This window comes from Egretta garzetta, unplaced genomic scaffold (genome assembly GCF_000687185.1).
Source record: "Egretta garzetta isolate BGI_Z169 unplaced genomic scaffold, ASM68718v1 scaffold136, whole genome shotgun sequence".
Classification (NCBI taxonomy): Eukaryota; Metazoa; Chordata; class Aves; order Pelecaniformes; family Ardeidae; genus Egretta; species Egretta garzetta.
In genome coordinates, this window is record NW_009260066.1 from 1,814,305 (window position 1) to 1,829,937 (window position 15,633).

At 38.5% G+C, this 15,633-nt stretch overlaps 1 protein-coding gene across 1 annotated transcript in view; it reads right to left on the reverse strand.

The window, feature by feature from the left end:
* The window catches only part of ACOT12 (acyl-CoA thioesterase 12), a 46,375-nt gene that overhangs the window by 7,999 nt on the left and 22,743 nt on the right, over positions 1–15,633 (reverse strand). Inside the window, exons 3-11 of the mRNA XM_035896614.1 lie at positions 15,080–15,140; positions 13,947–14,048; positions 11,617–11,749; positions 9,575–9,725; positions 6,408–6,527; positions 4,187–4,337; positions 2,167–2,222; positions 1,745–1,805; positions 165–248 (exon numbers count right to left, since the gene is read on the reverse strand). Coding sequence (XP_035752507.1) covers positions 165–248; positions 1,745–1,805; positions 2,167–2,222; positions 4,187–4,337; positions 6,408–6,527; positions 9,575–9,725; positions 11,617–11,749; positions 13,947–14,048; positions 15,080–15,140 — 919 coding nt within the window. The remainder of the gene's footprint in view (positions 1–164; positions 249–1,744; positions 1,806–2,166; positions 2,223–4,186; positions 4,338–6,407; positions 6,528–9,574; positions 9,726–11,616; positions 11,750–13,946; positions 14,049–15,079; positions 15,141–15,633) is intronic.

The following is a 15,633-nucleotide window of genomic DNA, read 5'->3' on the forward strand; positions in this document are numbered from 1 at the left end:
AAAACTCTGGGAGTTCTGGTTTTCAACCCTAGCCACAGTAAAGCCAAATACTGCTCAGCCAATGTGTTTATTTACAAATGTAAACCATTGCTGTTCTCTGCCCACCTCTTATGGTGAAACATAACTAAAGTGGCTATGTAGCTATTCCACAATTATGCACTTACGTCATCCAATCTACTGGTTATTTCCCATCCCGGTTTTGCTGCTAGGTGTGTCAGTGCAGCTATATTGCTGTAACTCACATATGCCTGAAACATAAGATACATTTCTGAAAACGAAGGGGTAAAGGTACATTTCACTAAACATTCCAGAAATCAGATGTTATTTTTCCATCATTATCCCTCCATCGCAAAGAAATGTGTATTTTCCCCTAAGTGTTTTCCTTCCAGAAAACACAGTCCAGTAGTTTCTCAATTAAATACTTTCAATACCTAGATTATGTGCTCTCATGGCTGTTGGCAAAACAACTCTAATCAAACAACAAAACACTACTTTGGGCTTCTCCAATTATAAAGCAGCGCAGAAAAACTGTGACCACCAGAGAGATAATACAGGTAACCACTCAGACCACTAAATTAATGGTTTTGTCCATCTTCCTCCTAAGTAATTAAATCTACTAGAAAATTAACCTCTTCATTGCTATCAAGCTGTAGTCTATCTTGGCAATTGCTCTACACAGCAGGCTCAGAGCAGAGAAAGTGCAAATATATCCATTATTTATGCTTGACTACAGTGAATGGAGTCTTCATTTAATCACTGTATAAAGAGAGTACAGCTTCTGAGTCTTTAACGACAGGTTTTAATTGAACACTAAATAAATCTTAAGTAAACCATTTTTATTATTGTGTGCATATTTATCTTTATTGTTTTGCAGAAAAGAAATGCAGCTTCAGAGAGTGGACATGACACTGTTAGCAGCAAATCACTGCCTGTATTATAATTCTCAATTGGTTATTTTTTCATGTAATGGAAAAAGACCCGGTAAAATTTCTGGGAGCCACTGAGATCTTAAATGCAATGAAAGTTTAACCACAAAAATTCAACACTGAAACAACATTTAGATTGTCTATAAAGCCACCTAAATTCAGGTTCCTCACTATTCACCTCATGACACAGGAACATTCTGCAGCCTAGTATGTCCAAGCCTGAAACACATACCACCTGATGCAGAGTATCTAAGAACAAACATATGTATGTTTCCCTCAGAAACAAAGTTTATGCTATTTCGCTGTTCATCTGTCTGTTGGTATTGCCGTATCTCCCCCCACACTTTTAGCATTTACTAAATGGTCTCCTCACAGGAATCTTTGAGAAAACAGTGACTGGATAAAGGAAAAAAAAAAAAACCGAACTAATGCCTCCACAGGAGAATTGAGCTTTTTAAAAGCTGGGGACACTGGACTATAAATCTGCAGGAGATCTTACAGCTCAGCTGCTCAGGGGACCACTTGTTAAAAGAGTCTATCTTAAAGACATTTTTTATGTTTTGTATGAAACTTGCTCTTAAATTAATAGTGAAGTATCTACTCTCTCTTTTTCAGAAAAAAAAAAAAAAAACCCAAACCCAACGTTCATCTTATTACACATTAACCCATTCTTCCATAACACTAACTGTCATAACACTTAAGTACAGAAGTGTTACTTTGGAAACAGATACAGCCTCTACAACTGTTTTACAAACCCCAAAAGTGTACAAATACACCATTTTATGCAAGTAGACAATAGGACACAATCTGCAGATTACCTGGCTGCTTCTCTCCCAGGGATCAGAAGGTTTGTCTCCTTTAGCAGACAGCATGCATTTTCTAAAACAAAATTCAAAGGAAAAATAATGAATTGCATGAATTGGTCCTTTATGCTTTCTTCTGTATATGCTAGAAACATTCACTTCTATAGGCTTAAGTGTTTTCTAAATACTACATAGGTATTTTACTCATTTTCAGTTCTTCCCAAGAAAATGGGGAAGCAAAATAACCTATAGAACAAAGTATTTTTGAGACAAGTAGCCTCTAATAATTTCAACTCAGGCAAAATTATTTGGAAAGTTAAGCAACAGAACAGTTATGTTTGAGGAGACTTTGACTACTTAACAACAATCACTTTTTTAGAGGATACATCATAAAAGCAAGTTTTCAAAATCAAGTTCTCCTTGTAACCCAACTATACCTTGCTAGTTGAATTCTCCTTCGGGCAACAGCTCCATGGTATCGCCTCATACCATCCTTTATAAAAAGCAAACCAGACAGTAAGACATCTGATTATTTTAGGACACGTTCTAAAAAAAGACAACTAAAAACTATTTCTTACAGATGGATAAATGCCCGAGATCTATTACAAATAAATAAAGAGTTGTACTCTGTACTTTGGCCTTTCCCCAGATTAACCTGAGTTGGTGGTTTACTTTGACTTGACAATATTCCTTTAAATTTGCAAAACCAAGCTAATAAAAAAAGTTGTATCACAGTAGCATACTCCTAGCACTTTTTGGTCCTAAACCAGTGGCAGCTGAGCAGTGCACTACACACATTCTACTCTCTAAATGTGCCACCCACCAAATATGCTATTAATCCAATTCATCATCATTTGATGTTCAAAGCATGAAGGAAGCATGGAAGAGTTCCCTTCCAGTTCACATGGATCTGGCACACAGAGCAAGCACTGCGCAAATATACATGATCTGCCCTTCAAGGTGGCAGGTCTTTCCCTTCCCTTGTTATTACTCTGCCAAGGTGGTTTGTTTTTTTTTTTTTGAAGCTTGGAAGCGACCCAAGGGCATACATGACACCAAACTGCACTAAAGATCAGTGGGACTTGTTATCTTGAAGGATATAGAATCACAGAATCATAGAATTGTTTAGGTTGGAAAAGACCTTTAAGATCATCAAGTCCAACCGTTAACCTAACCCTGCCATCCCACCACTAAACCATGTCCCTAAGCACCTTGTCTACCTGTCTTTTAAATATCTCCAGGGATGGGGACTCGACCACCCCCCTGGGCAGCCCATTCCAGTGCCCAACAACCCTCTCTGTGAAGAAATTTTTCCTAATGTCTAACCTAAACCTGCCCTGGTGCAACTTCAGAAAAGCTTCTTTTCCTCAGCTTTTTAAGAGCTCAGGATGTAGCATCTAGAATACAAAGAATCTCCAGATTTGTACATCTCAGGCTTCTTTAAACCAAGGGCTACATAAAATTTTTGAAGACATCTCGTCTGTTTTGTAGAGCATTGCCATACCAGCTGTCACTTTCAGTCAAATGAGCACTGAAAGTCTAAACTATCTTGAGCACATACTAATTTTCCCAGATTTGTTTGCTTTACTCTGAAGGAATGGGTGTATATACTCTTGACACTTAGCTTGTGGACGCCTCTCTAGGCAGGTCTTTAAGGGAAGCACTGTTTTTCTAACAGAAACTAAGCTGATATGACTCAATTTTCCTTTTGGAACAGCCTGTAATGTGCAGTAGTGAATCTTACTGCCTCAGCCAGTACGTAGGACACCTTGATTTATTTGTCCAGTTGCCATCCTATAAAAGTTCACTGATGTTAAATAACCATTTCATTTCTGTCTATGCTGGCTCTCTAAAAGTCTTTTAATCGGAGCAGTATGGTTAATGACAGATGCCATCTCAGTAAATACTTCAAAAATAGTATTCAAACTTCTCCAAGTGCTTAATGAACCAGATAAACATATGCTGAGATCTCCACGTCAAAGGAACTGGAAAGCCTGCTCATGTCAAGGGATTTGATTTCTACAGACTTCTTTATTAACTCTATTTCTCACCTTCATTAAGGGTTTATGACAATAGCTTTATTCACTGAACACTTCAGAGTTTCATCTACAGTCAGTGGAGATTGCGCAAGACAGATACAGACAGGTAAAACAATCTGCAAAAACCAGGTTATTCATCCCTTTCCATCAACTAACTACAGAATTTCTAATGATGACTACCCTCCACTACATCCCTCAGTTTTGGATGACTGAAGTAAACAATGAAAAATCTCTCACTTAAAGGCAAACATTTCATTTAGAGGTTTTCTCTTCTGCAAGAAGATGCATTTCAGTGGCCTGTTTAGTCCTTGCTTTCCCAGAAAGGTTATAGTGGCTGGCTGTGTGACATGCAGTGTGCTGGTTTGGACCACATAATCTCATGCAGGCATTCATCCTGTTCCTGAGGATGAAAGCTGACCTTTGTGGTAGGTCTGATTCTGGGGAAGGTGAGCAGCTCTCCTTTGTCATTTACAGTGTTAAAAATGAGAAACGCGCTGTTAATATGCCGTGCTTGGTCCTTGATCCATTCTTCACAGTTATAAGCCTCAACACGGACACCAACCTCCACACTGAAATAAAAGTTTAAATTAATTATTGAACTACTAGAAGTGATGCAGAAGCAGCCCTGAGACATAGCAAAAAGGGCTGCTGTACACCTTCCTGTGTAAAGGAAACCTGACTCATATACCTGCAGTAGCATACAAAATAAATTACTCAGCCTGGACAGACACATTTCAGAAATAAAATAAAAGGTGGCACTGGCTAAATAGCATTCATAAAAAGAGTGAAAGTTGAGCTAAGTAGCAAAATATGAACACCAGTAAGCATACTGTGAGCACAGACAGCAAAATTGAACAGGATGATATTGATTTGACATTCAGAAGAAGCCTAGTATGAAGGTAATTCATGCCCTGCTAGCATTCTGTGGGGACCAAATACACCTATGAAGAAAACAGCCACAGAACAACAATGTGAGGATAACATTTTTCCCATGTACAGAATTTGGAGGAGGAATTACTTTAGCTTCTGCCTTCTTGTGGCTTGGCTTGCTATACCTCTTGCAACTCCTGAACATGTCCTCCTGCTGGAACAGGACTCCAGATAAGTTGTGTCACACCCCTGGCATAACCAGAGGGTCTGTTGGCCCAAAGTGCCATTCCTGTAGATGGGGAAATAGCCCAGCAGAGAGGAGCTACCTCTTTGCCAAAGATCAGAGGAGAGTCATTCTCTGTGAGGCAAACACAACAGTAGCCCAAAAACAGCAGAGGAGATAGCACATGCGTAGGAAATAGAGAGAGTAACCATTAGCAAGCAGGATCTGTGCAAGAGTGGTCAACAGCTACACCTCTAAATTCCAGGAGCAGGCATGCACTGTGCCAAAATCTATGTTTCATGCTTATGGTGACCTGTTGTGCTTTAACCCAGAAGGCAGCTGAACACCACACAGCCACTTGCTCACTGCCCCCCTCCCCAGTGGGATGGGGGAGAGAATCGGGGAAAAAAGAAAAAAGTAAAACCCATGGGTTGAGATAAAGAGAGTTTAATAAAACTTTAATAAAATCAGAGGATGATACTAATACTAATACTAATACTAATACTAATACTAATACTAATAATGGAACATACAAAACAAGTGATGCACAATGCAATTCTCACCACCCCCTCATCGATGCCCAGCCTGTCCCCAAGCAGCAATCGCTGCCCCCCAGCCAACTCCCCCCAGTTTCTACACTGAGCATGACGTCCTATGTTCTGGAATAGCCGTGTGGCCAGTTGGGGTCAGCTGTCCTGGCTGTGCCCCCTCCCCACTTCTTGTGCCCCTGGCAGAGCAGGGGAAGCTGAAAAGGCCTTGGCTGGTGTAAGCCCTGCTCAGCAACAACTAAACCATCAGTGTGTTACCAACATTCTTCTAGTACTAAATCCAAACCACAGCACTATGCCAGCTACCAGGAAGAAAATTAACTCTGTCCCAGCTGAAACTAGGACCATAGACCTAACTAAAGGTACAATTTCACCATGGGCTGTAGCCATTTCTTCCTAACTGCAACTGGCAAAACCTCACCTCTGTGTACACCCAAACCAACACTGGGATGAAATAAACAAAACGAAGCATTAATTTTGTCAGTAACCAGCAATCAATAGAACCCAGACCTGTCAACAGATTCCAAGAATAGAAGATCCTGGCAGCAAGCTGGAGTCTTCTGAAGATTCAAAGCTGTGTGACCAACTCATCCTTTGAAAACCCGTGAATTTCAGAGTGATATTTATGGTCTGAGTTTGCAGGACTGGGATTTGGTTACAAATGATCTTTAAATTGAGAGTGAAAGTCAGAGAATACTTTTTTTAAAACTTTCACTGAGAAAAGTAAAAAAAAAAGTACGTATAGATAGATATACATATAGATACAGATAGATATAGATACAGATATAGATACAGACAGATATAGATATAGGTATAGATATATAGCTATAGATATAGGTAGATATAGATATAGATACAGATATAGATATATCCCTCAAAGCTCCAGCTCAAAAATAATTCATTCAACAATGCAAATCCTACTGACAGCTGAAACCTGAAACACGCAGTTAGATTGGTGCTGGAGAAGTCAAAGAAGACAAGCAGATGAGGAGCTTTACCTATTCTGAAATGTGTTGTTCACCATTGCATTGAAGACAAGGCGGTCACCCACGACGGATGGTCCCCAGAATTTGAACATATTGACTGATTTCAAGATGGGATATGAACGACAAAGGCGGCTGAAAAAGAAAACGAGAGAGACAGAGAGCAAAACATACAGTCATGTTAAAGAACCTCCTTTGTTATGTTTGAAGTGGGTAGTGATAAGAGCAAGAAGGTTTGCACAACCTAGAAGATCACTATAATATACTAATTTATTCCATAACCCTTTGAAATACCGGTAACATGTTCAGCTCCAAGACCATATAATTCCAGCTTCAGACATAATAATACCACTTATGTCATGCTGTTTCATTTTCAACACACTTTACAAATATTGACTAATTAATTCTCACTGCTTGATATTACCTTCTTTTGGAGCCAGACCATGAATCCCTTACCTACAGAGTAACCTTCATTTCTATATGACTGCATGGGGAGTAGGATATTGCTCAGAACATAAAAATGCCAGATCATAAAGCCTTTAAACAATTGCAAGAAACCTGAGCAGAAAGGTTGAGTACCAGAAACAGTGTTCAAGGAAAGCAATGTCAGTCTATCTATTCTAATATTTGTACTTTTTTGCTTGTTTGCCACATGTTTTCTGCTAGTGTTACATGAAATAAGAATCAAAACTTACTTACATAGCTGCCAAATGCAGCTTTGCAGTTTTGGGTTTGTTTTTTTTCAAATTTGAACTGCTTTGAAGTAGCCTGTAGCCACTCTGGTAAAACTTTGCTGGTCTAGTATGGAAGATTGTCTGTGCCAGGTGAGTACCCTTCCCATGAGCACACCTGCAAAGCTGCTCTTCGGACCAGTACAGTGGACAAACAGACACACACCTGACCAAACCCAGCTGCACTGCTAAAGGAATAGTTTTGCAATACTGTGTCATCTGCACTAGGGAATTTCTTTAAGTCATTGCTTCTCTGACCTTCACAGACATTCCAGAAAAAAACCTGCAGTACAGATAGAGCTTAAGGGTTTGTGGAATTGCAATCTAGTTTGCAAGCTCTCTGGAGTGGGCAAAAATAAGTTTTCTTCAGCAGTTCTAAATGTAGTCAAAGCCCCACTCTTTACTTGGATCCCTGTGCGTCACATGAATAGGGAACAATATATAATAAAGCCATTTAATTTTAGATTTGAAAAAACATGCTCTATCTTCACGCATGTGTGCAAAACTCCTCAGTAAGAATCCCATATGCACATCTGAGAATAGATTTTTCATTGTGCAGTTTTCAAACTTGAAAATACAGCTTTGTAGCATTCCTAGCTTTTAACTCAACTACACTCTGCAAACTAATGTACCAGTACTGTTAAATGCACACAATTATGTGTAGCTAATTAACTGACTGGTACGTCTTTTTAATAGACTAATACATTCAAATGACTTTGTAATTTCATTAAGAATAATTTGCTCTTCTGATTTAAAATGCTAAATGGTGATCTTATTTACAATGTTCACTACAAAGATGCAAACACAATATTATTGAAAATGAGAGGAATAAACCAGAAATTTGGCCAAAATATTCCATTTTTCCATGAAAACTAAGCCATGAATGCTTTTACTGCAAGTGTAAGAAATAAGAAAGTATAGATCCAGTTAAAACTAATATTAGGAATAAAGCCATTCGAATATTAGTATCTGCAAGATTTTAATTTAATATCCAGCCAAAAAAGTGGAGGGGGCGGGGAGAGGGGAGAAGGAGGCTGAGTAACCTTTAAAATGCCCTTAGAAATTTATTTTTCAAGGGTTAGCTCTCCCCTTCACTTCCTGCAGCAGAGTTTCTGGCCATAGCAACTTTTAACTGGCATCTTCAAAGGTCAGGTCTAATTGTGAGTGGACTCACAAAAAGTTTGTAGTGAGACTAGCTATTTCTCAAGCATAAACTACAAAATCTCTGTTTTGAACAAGCCTCTGTCACCAGCTATTATTCCTGATACTTTCAACATGAGAAATCATGTTTGACATTCATTATTTCAAAGAAATCTTTTTCACTACTTCATTTGCTAATGTTTTATTTTTAAACCTAAATGTGATTCTCACTAGGTAAAAATTATCAAATGAAAACAGGTAAATATTTTGGGTCATATTATGGCAAAAATCTGAAGCAATCCCTTTGAAGCCAATGAAATTACACACTGCAGTAAGGTCAGTGCATTCTAATGTTACTAAAGCAAGCTGTTTATCCAACCACTACAGAAAATCTGTTGTTATCAGTACAACTACTGGCTACAAATCAAAACTATATGAATAATGAATGGGGAAGTAATTTAATTATTAAAGTTAAAAAGAGAAACCATATCTAACATCCCTGCAGTGAATTAGGTCACTTAGTATGCAAGGAGAATTCAAACTGAAACTCAAGTGTTGCTTACAAAGAAGCTTTGTATAGAGTCCAAGAACAAGGATGGAGAAAAACAACAGTCTGATTTCAGGGGAAGAGAAATTAAATGGTTATATGGGTAGGCTATACTGAAGCAATACGAGGCACAGTCATAAAAATATTATCTGAAGATGTCAGAGACCTTTAAACTGCTAAAAATATTATGACCCATAGGATGTGGGACTCAAGAGAGACTGAAAGGCTAAGTGACTTGCTGAAGGTTATGCATCCATTCTGTATGCACACCAACAAAACAGAACCTGTTTCTTTTGATTCTTCTTCTCTGACTTATTTTTTCTTCTGGCATAAAGATCCGCTGACTAAGATTTAGAAGGCTGTTTGGTTTTAGATACCATTTGATACAGGGTCAGTATCAATTTTGTCCTGACTATAATGAGTAACTCTGCTTTTAAAACACTGCACCAACCACAAGAAGGCCAGGTTTCTATCCCTGTTTCCAATGCTGACTTTCTGCAGAGAGTTTCAGGAGGATAACATGGCCTCTTTTGCCTTAGGGTCTGCATGTGTACCAGAGGAAGAATAATATTTGACTCCTGTAGTGGTGTGGCATGCTGTGGGAAATGTAACACAGAAATAGTTCAAAGGCCTCCTGCAATCTGAGGGGGAAGTCACAAAGGTTTCGGTCTGTATTTTTCATAAAATAAATCCCAGTGAAACCCTTCATATTAAAATCACCTCCATTTAGAACCATAAGCAAAGACTATGATGTAGAAAAGTACCTTGCTGAAATACTTGCTACTGTCTCCATCCAAGCCATGATTTGGCCACCAAAAGTGTTCCCATGATGGTTTGCATGAGGAGGCTGGACAAGCTCAATACTCTGTACATGAGTAAGGTCAGTTGAAACTGCATCTTTGTCTTCAAAAGTGTCTGAAATACAGGGGCAATATATTAATTAATGATTTCAGCTAGTAAATCTAATAGCCAAGAAGAAAATAGCCCCAGTTATTGAAGCATGTAATTTGCTTCAGGCACACTGAAAAGAAGAAACAAAAAAGACACAGAAGACCTCTGTTATTTTGAAAAGGAAGCAAGAGGCTGAAGATTTGCTCTGTTCTCCCAAAAGACGTAAGAGTTGGGGGATGGTGCACCCTGCAGTCTACTACAGCACAGTGATGCTCCCCAGCCCTCACCATATCCTTCAAAGAAGCTGTGTCAAGAGCAGTTGCTGTGAAAGTCAGCTAGCTGTGAATGCAGGCAGCCAACTGCCTCAGCATGTGCTTGTGATTATTCATGGCTGCTACGCATGACCTCTAACAGATGTTGTCAGAGCAGTTTATCACTTATTCCAATGCCTTGCACAGACTTTGACCACTACAATGGCACCTGTGCAAATGTGTCTAATTAAGGTTAGAGTATGACACGATTATTTCATAACCTGTTACAAACCTTTTGATTACCAGAGACAATACAGAACACACAAAAGAGAGAAATATGGATCGGAATCAGTAACCACCTTCTATTAGCTGAGCATTTCCAATTCCACTTTCAAATGTTTAGCCATACATCCTCACTCTAATCTTTGTTTTTTCAGTTGTATTTTGCAAGAGCATACTTAGGCATGAGATTATATCAGTCACTTTAAAAGTGCTTATCTGTGCTAGAAGCTACTTTACCTGAGTTGTACTGTTGACTTTTGACATAATTAACTAACTTTATGATTATATAAATGTGTAGACACATTTGACTGACTTGCACTTTGCACCTACTTAAGTTGTTGCATAAGATCAACTCAGAAGACAAACTTCACTTTCTGGATATGATTTATACCTATTTTGCTACCTGGCAGCCTTTACGTGCAATATTTTCTTCTCTCTTTCTCCTATTTTGCTTGTTCTGCTTCCTTAAGGAGGTGAATTAGTGCTAAGAATGGTAAGATCCTTTGAGGAAGTTTCCAGGCAAGGCAGTGGAGACCAAAATCGTCAACCTCTGATTTGTCTTTCATGGTATTAAGCTGTCTCCTATAAGACAGTTACCATGAAGACAAATAACTTGTTTGCTTGTAGCGAACGAGTCTCTTCAGTTCTATGGTCTTCTTAAATTGTTAAGACTAGAACTTATAGTTACAACAGGTTTCACCTTTCATCAGTAAAACTACATAATATCTGTTGTTTATATGCGGAGTTATGGCTCAGATTTTCCATGCACCAGCATATTTCTTAACAGTTGTGAATAATTTCCTTTGCAGGGGAATACGGCAACTTTAAGAACAGAGATCACTATCAAAAATAAAGACAAACCTGTTTCTTGGCTCAATTTTTCTAATTTGGTCATGAGGAGTTTAACATTTTTTTTTAAACCTCCATGTAGCGAAGGTTCTCTTGCTTGTTGGGAATGATGTCACAGCATAAACATAGTTCTTAGTGCTTTTTCGCAAAGACACCGTCGTAAGCCTGAGTGAATTTTATCCTTCCATCCACATTACAACTAGTGTCATAGGACTTTATTCCCATTTTGTAAAGTTCTGTGTGAACTGTTAAACCTTACACATGTAACCTACATGAAGATCTGCATTTCACAGCTATTTAATGCATACTTGGCCTTCAATACCGCATTTTTAAATCTGGAATTTCTGAAAGACAAAGAAATATCACACTATTAGAATAACTGTCTTACACACCATTGCAAAACTGGCACACGCTTTTCTACATGATACCACAACCTCAAGGAGCTCTACTCAGATGTTTTGTCTGCTTTTTTCCTCCCCTCCTGCTGCCCGTAAGTAATTTGTTCCATCTTCTATGCTGACCACAGTAATCACCTTCCTTATTACTCTCCTGCATTAGGTTCTGAAAGACCTGTTCATAGCCCAGTCGGATTCTTCTTCTCTCAATAGCCAGGGTGTGCTCCAGGTGGTCTTCTGCAGACAAAAGCTTTACAGGTTCTAATTCAATCTATGCAAATGAAAAAAAAAAAAAAAAAAAAGGTTCTGAATGCCATAATCATAGCAAAGTGCACTTTGAACTTAAAATGGCATTAGCATTTTCTACAACCTTTTGCTATTAACTGTCCAAGATGACAAGTTCTATTAATACAAACAAGTGCAGAGTTAAAGTTCAAGAGAGTCTGCATTTTCCTTTCGGAATAATTTGTTAAAACTCAATGACAGAGTGCTTTTAGCTTTTAAATTCAAAAAAAATGAGAGCACACATAGTTTAAGACAAAAGCAAAAAGTGAAAAAAATAAAGAAAAATGAAAAAAAAGGAGATCTTATATGAAGGTTTGAGTATCAAATTTTTGTACCAGGAAAATAATCCAGTTGCATTGACCAGTTGTGTAGCCTTTGGGAAAGTGTACCCCAGAGCCCACTCACTACACAAATATCCCGCTCCCTCTTGCACAGTTAACTCCGTACTCACATAGCCTATTCCACCTATCTGAGGACCTATTTTCAAAGAAGCACTGGTTTTATGAGGTGGAGGAGAAACACATGAACACCCAACACTTGGTGCAGCTTCAGACTCTTATGTATTTATGCCCAAAATGCTACCTGTGCCCAGACACGCACCGTTCTCTTGCCAAGATCAGACCTTCTTCTCCCTTAAGTGCAAATTCTGTGTATGTCAGTTCAATGACAAACAGAATCCAAGCCTGCACTGGCTTAAGAAAATTATTACGTTTAGGTAAATACTGCAGAAGTGCCACTGAACAGTCACTTGTGTGATTTGCCTACAAGGTCTAGCCTCAGAGATCTTAAAATAATGCACAAGCACTGTAACACAGACAAATTCAACATTTTGTGCCCTGCAGTGGTGCTGCTAATATTTGTCAGTCTTTGAGTCTTCACTGAAACCCTCTTCCAGTTTCCTTGCCTCCTGTCTGGCCTTCCTCAATAGCTTCATAGCTTTTTCCACATGGCCCACTCAAAAGATGGTAAATGCATACTGTTTGCTCTCTGCACAACTTTAGCAACAGTTGTTCAGAAAAGTGGATTTGAAAAAATGTTCTTTAATTTCTCCAAGACTTTAATTTGTGACGGAATTTGAACTGAAGTCTCAAACTCCAAGCATTCCTGTCTTAAGCCTAATCTTAGTTAATCATCACCAATTTAATCCTGAATTAACCTCCCTGGAAATCTGAGCAAAAGGTAAGTAGGTTAATGCCATGGATATGATATCCAAACAATAATAAACAATCCTTACTTTATACTGTTTTAGTGCTTTCACGTTAGCCAATTTAGCCATTAACCTTTCAGAAACAATGTGGAATTTAATTTTGGTAAAACTGTTCCAATCTGTTTCTTCTGCAAACTGTAATATCTCATTGCAGAAGAGAAGGTAGAAATGATTGGATATATTAAATTGCTCATGGGATGACTGCTCTCTGCCAGTCTGCAGTGGATGTTAAAAAGGCCCTGTCATAACACATTCAATGGGACAGGAAAGTCAGACATATGATTCTAGTCACTCATGTTCAAGAAAATAGAATACTATGTACAGAGTTCATTAAGAGGATCTGAGGAATATTTGGCCTGTCTCATATGAAAACTTTAAAAGAAATCTGTCTGTTTGGCAAAGCAAGGTAAAGGCCAAACAGTACCATGACTGATTTCTAAATACCTCCGGCAAGCCAAACACTGGGGGAAGAAACAACATTGGCATGAAAACTAATTAACATAAATGGCAAAGAATGAATTTAGATTGGAAGCTAGCTTAAAAATAATGTCTTCTATCTGAATGGTGATGTCTGAACAACCTCCTCAAAAGGAGGAGTGAAGGATAAAGAAACCCCAACACCCTTGCAGGTTTCAGAATGTATATAGATCTGTGTCGGAAAAGGAGAGAGACTGTGCAGACTCACAGACATCTCTCTTCCAGTGCTTGCCTCTGTCAATATTGCAGCCCTTACAAAGACACTACTTCTATTACTAGAGCAAAAGTGCAGGAGAATGTGGAAACAACAAAAAAAGCCTAACAACTTCAGAGCAGAGATGTGGGAAAAAAAGTCCCAATATAGCCTGGACTTCATGCTATTTTCTTACTACCTAAACAGGTATGAACATTTTCCTGTGTTTTACAACCAGAAAATTGGTTTATGTCACAGAAACTCAGTCCCAGTAACTTCAAGCATAGAAGAACACAGAAAGAATACCTTTGCAGCACCAACTGGTTTGGCTACGTAGGTTGCATATGCCACACTCACAATTTTTTCAACATTAGTCAAAACGTCCTGTACTGTAGCCTTGATGCCAACCTACAAGGAAGGAGGTAGCGGAGGAAGGAGACAAAGAAGTTATTTACATCATTGTCAGTTGAGTTGAGACAAAATGGTGCAGCGTTTATCGAATTAATCACATCCAGTCTTTTAAACCTAAAAGAAAAAAAGGTAAAAAACCTGCTCTGCTATCACTGATACATCTCTGAACACATAAGAACATCACAATATTCGCCGAGCTTGGAGAAGCTTTTCAGTCCAGCAACTGTGTAGCATCACTTGTAAGGTAAAATAAAAAATAGGAAAGACACTTAGATTTATTTTTATAGATATCTCTTTCCATTTCCTTGTGTGTCATTTGGAGTCCGCATCTGAATCTTTCTAAGAACCGTACAAGCAAAAAAGCCTGTATAAATGTATTAAAAACAACAAAACACTTGAAGGTGAAACACTGTATTTGATCCTGTGAGACAGACCTGACAAAGCTTCTGATTTTTTCTATTTTTTAGAACGTTTTGGAATATATTCTCTGTGAGATGCATCACTCCCATTAATATTAATGGGAATTGGACTTGGGAACGATGCAGAGGAAAGCACCCTGAAGGTTCAAGTCTGATTTCAAGTGATTGAGCAATGCATTACATACTTGTTACAGTATGAAGAGTAAGAACATGCATACACCTGAGACAAACACTTCTGTGTCAGAAGTTTCAAAAATACTTAGAACTCCACCTGTTCAGTGGATTCTAGAGCTGATCCAAAGGCTGCTTAGAGGTCAACAGCTTTGGTGTGGACCAACACCACCTACCCTAACCCATCCACTACAGCTGTCAAAGATTTTAAGTCTTCAGGGTCCACTTTCTATTTTGGCATGGATTATTTTACAGGAAATATGCAATTATAACAGTCATCATGAAACCAGAGTTTCATTAGGCAGTGTTATTGTTTAGATATCTGCACAAAGCTCTTTCTGAAAGAAGTAAGACTAGGCCCATGTTGCGTTCCTCTGCTCCTCCCACCTCTCTTCTATTCTTTAAATATCATTAGGAATAAGAGTGATGATCTCTTACCTCCATGCTGGTTTTGAACGCTCTGTTCAACTTTGCTTTTATGGTAATGATTTGTCCAACCCTGTTAAGAAGAATAACATCTTATGGTGTAAAATTATGCAGCTTAATAAGGGTCCGAGCCTGCCCCTCTTAGGTATTCCTAATAGTAGTGAATAAAATCTCATTAATCAGTCTGTGTCTTCCATACTGCACTGAGAATGCACTGAAAAAGGTTTAGCACTGTTATTAATCAGTCAGACTTCATTCGTGTTCAATAACAGTTTTAGTCACTCAGAAAACTGCGTAAAGTTAATATGAGCATTTCTTCTCCTTGCTGATGTCTGTATGACACCAGGTGTGCTCCAGGCCCTAGGTCCCCTGAGAAATTTTGGCCTAGATTCCGCTTTTGTTCAAAGGCACACCTTGCTGTGAGTTACACCAAATTGCTGAGTATATCTAGCTGCAAAACCACACAAGATACATTCCATGTGTATTCTCTAGCATATGAATATGTGCACACAAGGATATAATTCCAGGACAAAAAGTGTTCTTTGTCATTTTTGAAGGATGGGGAA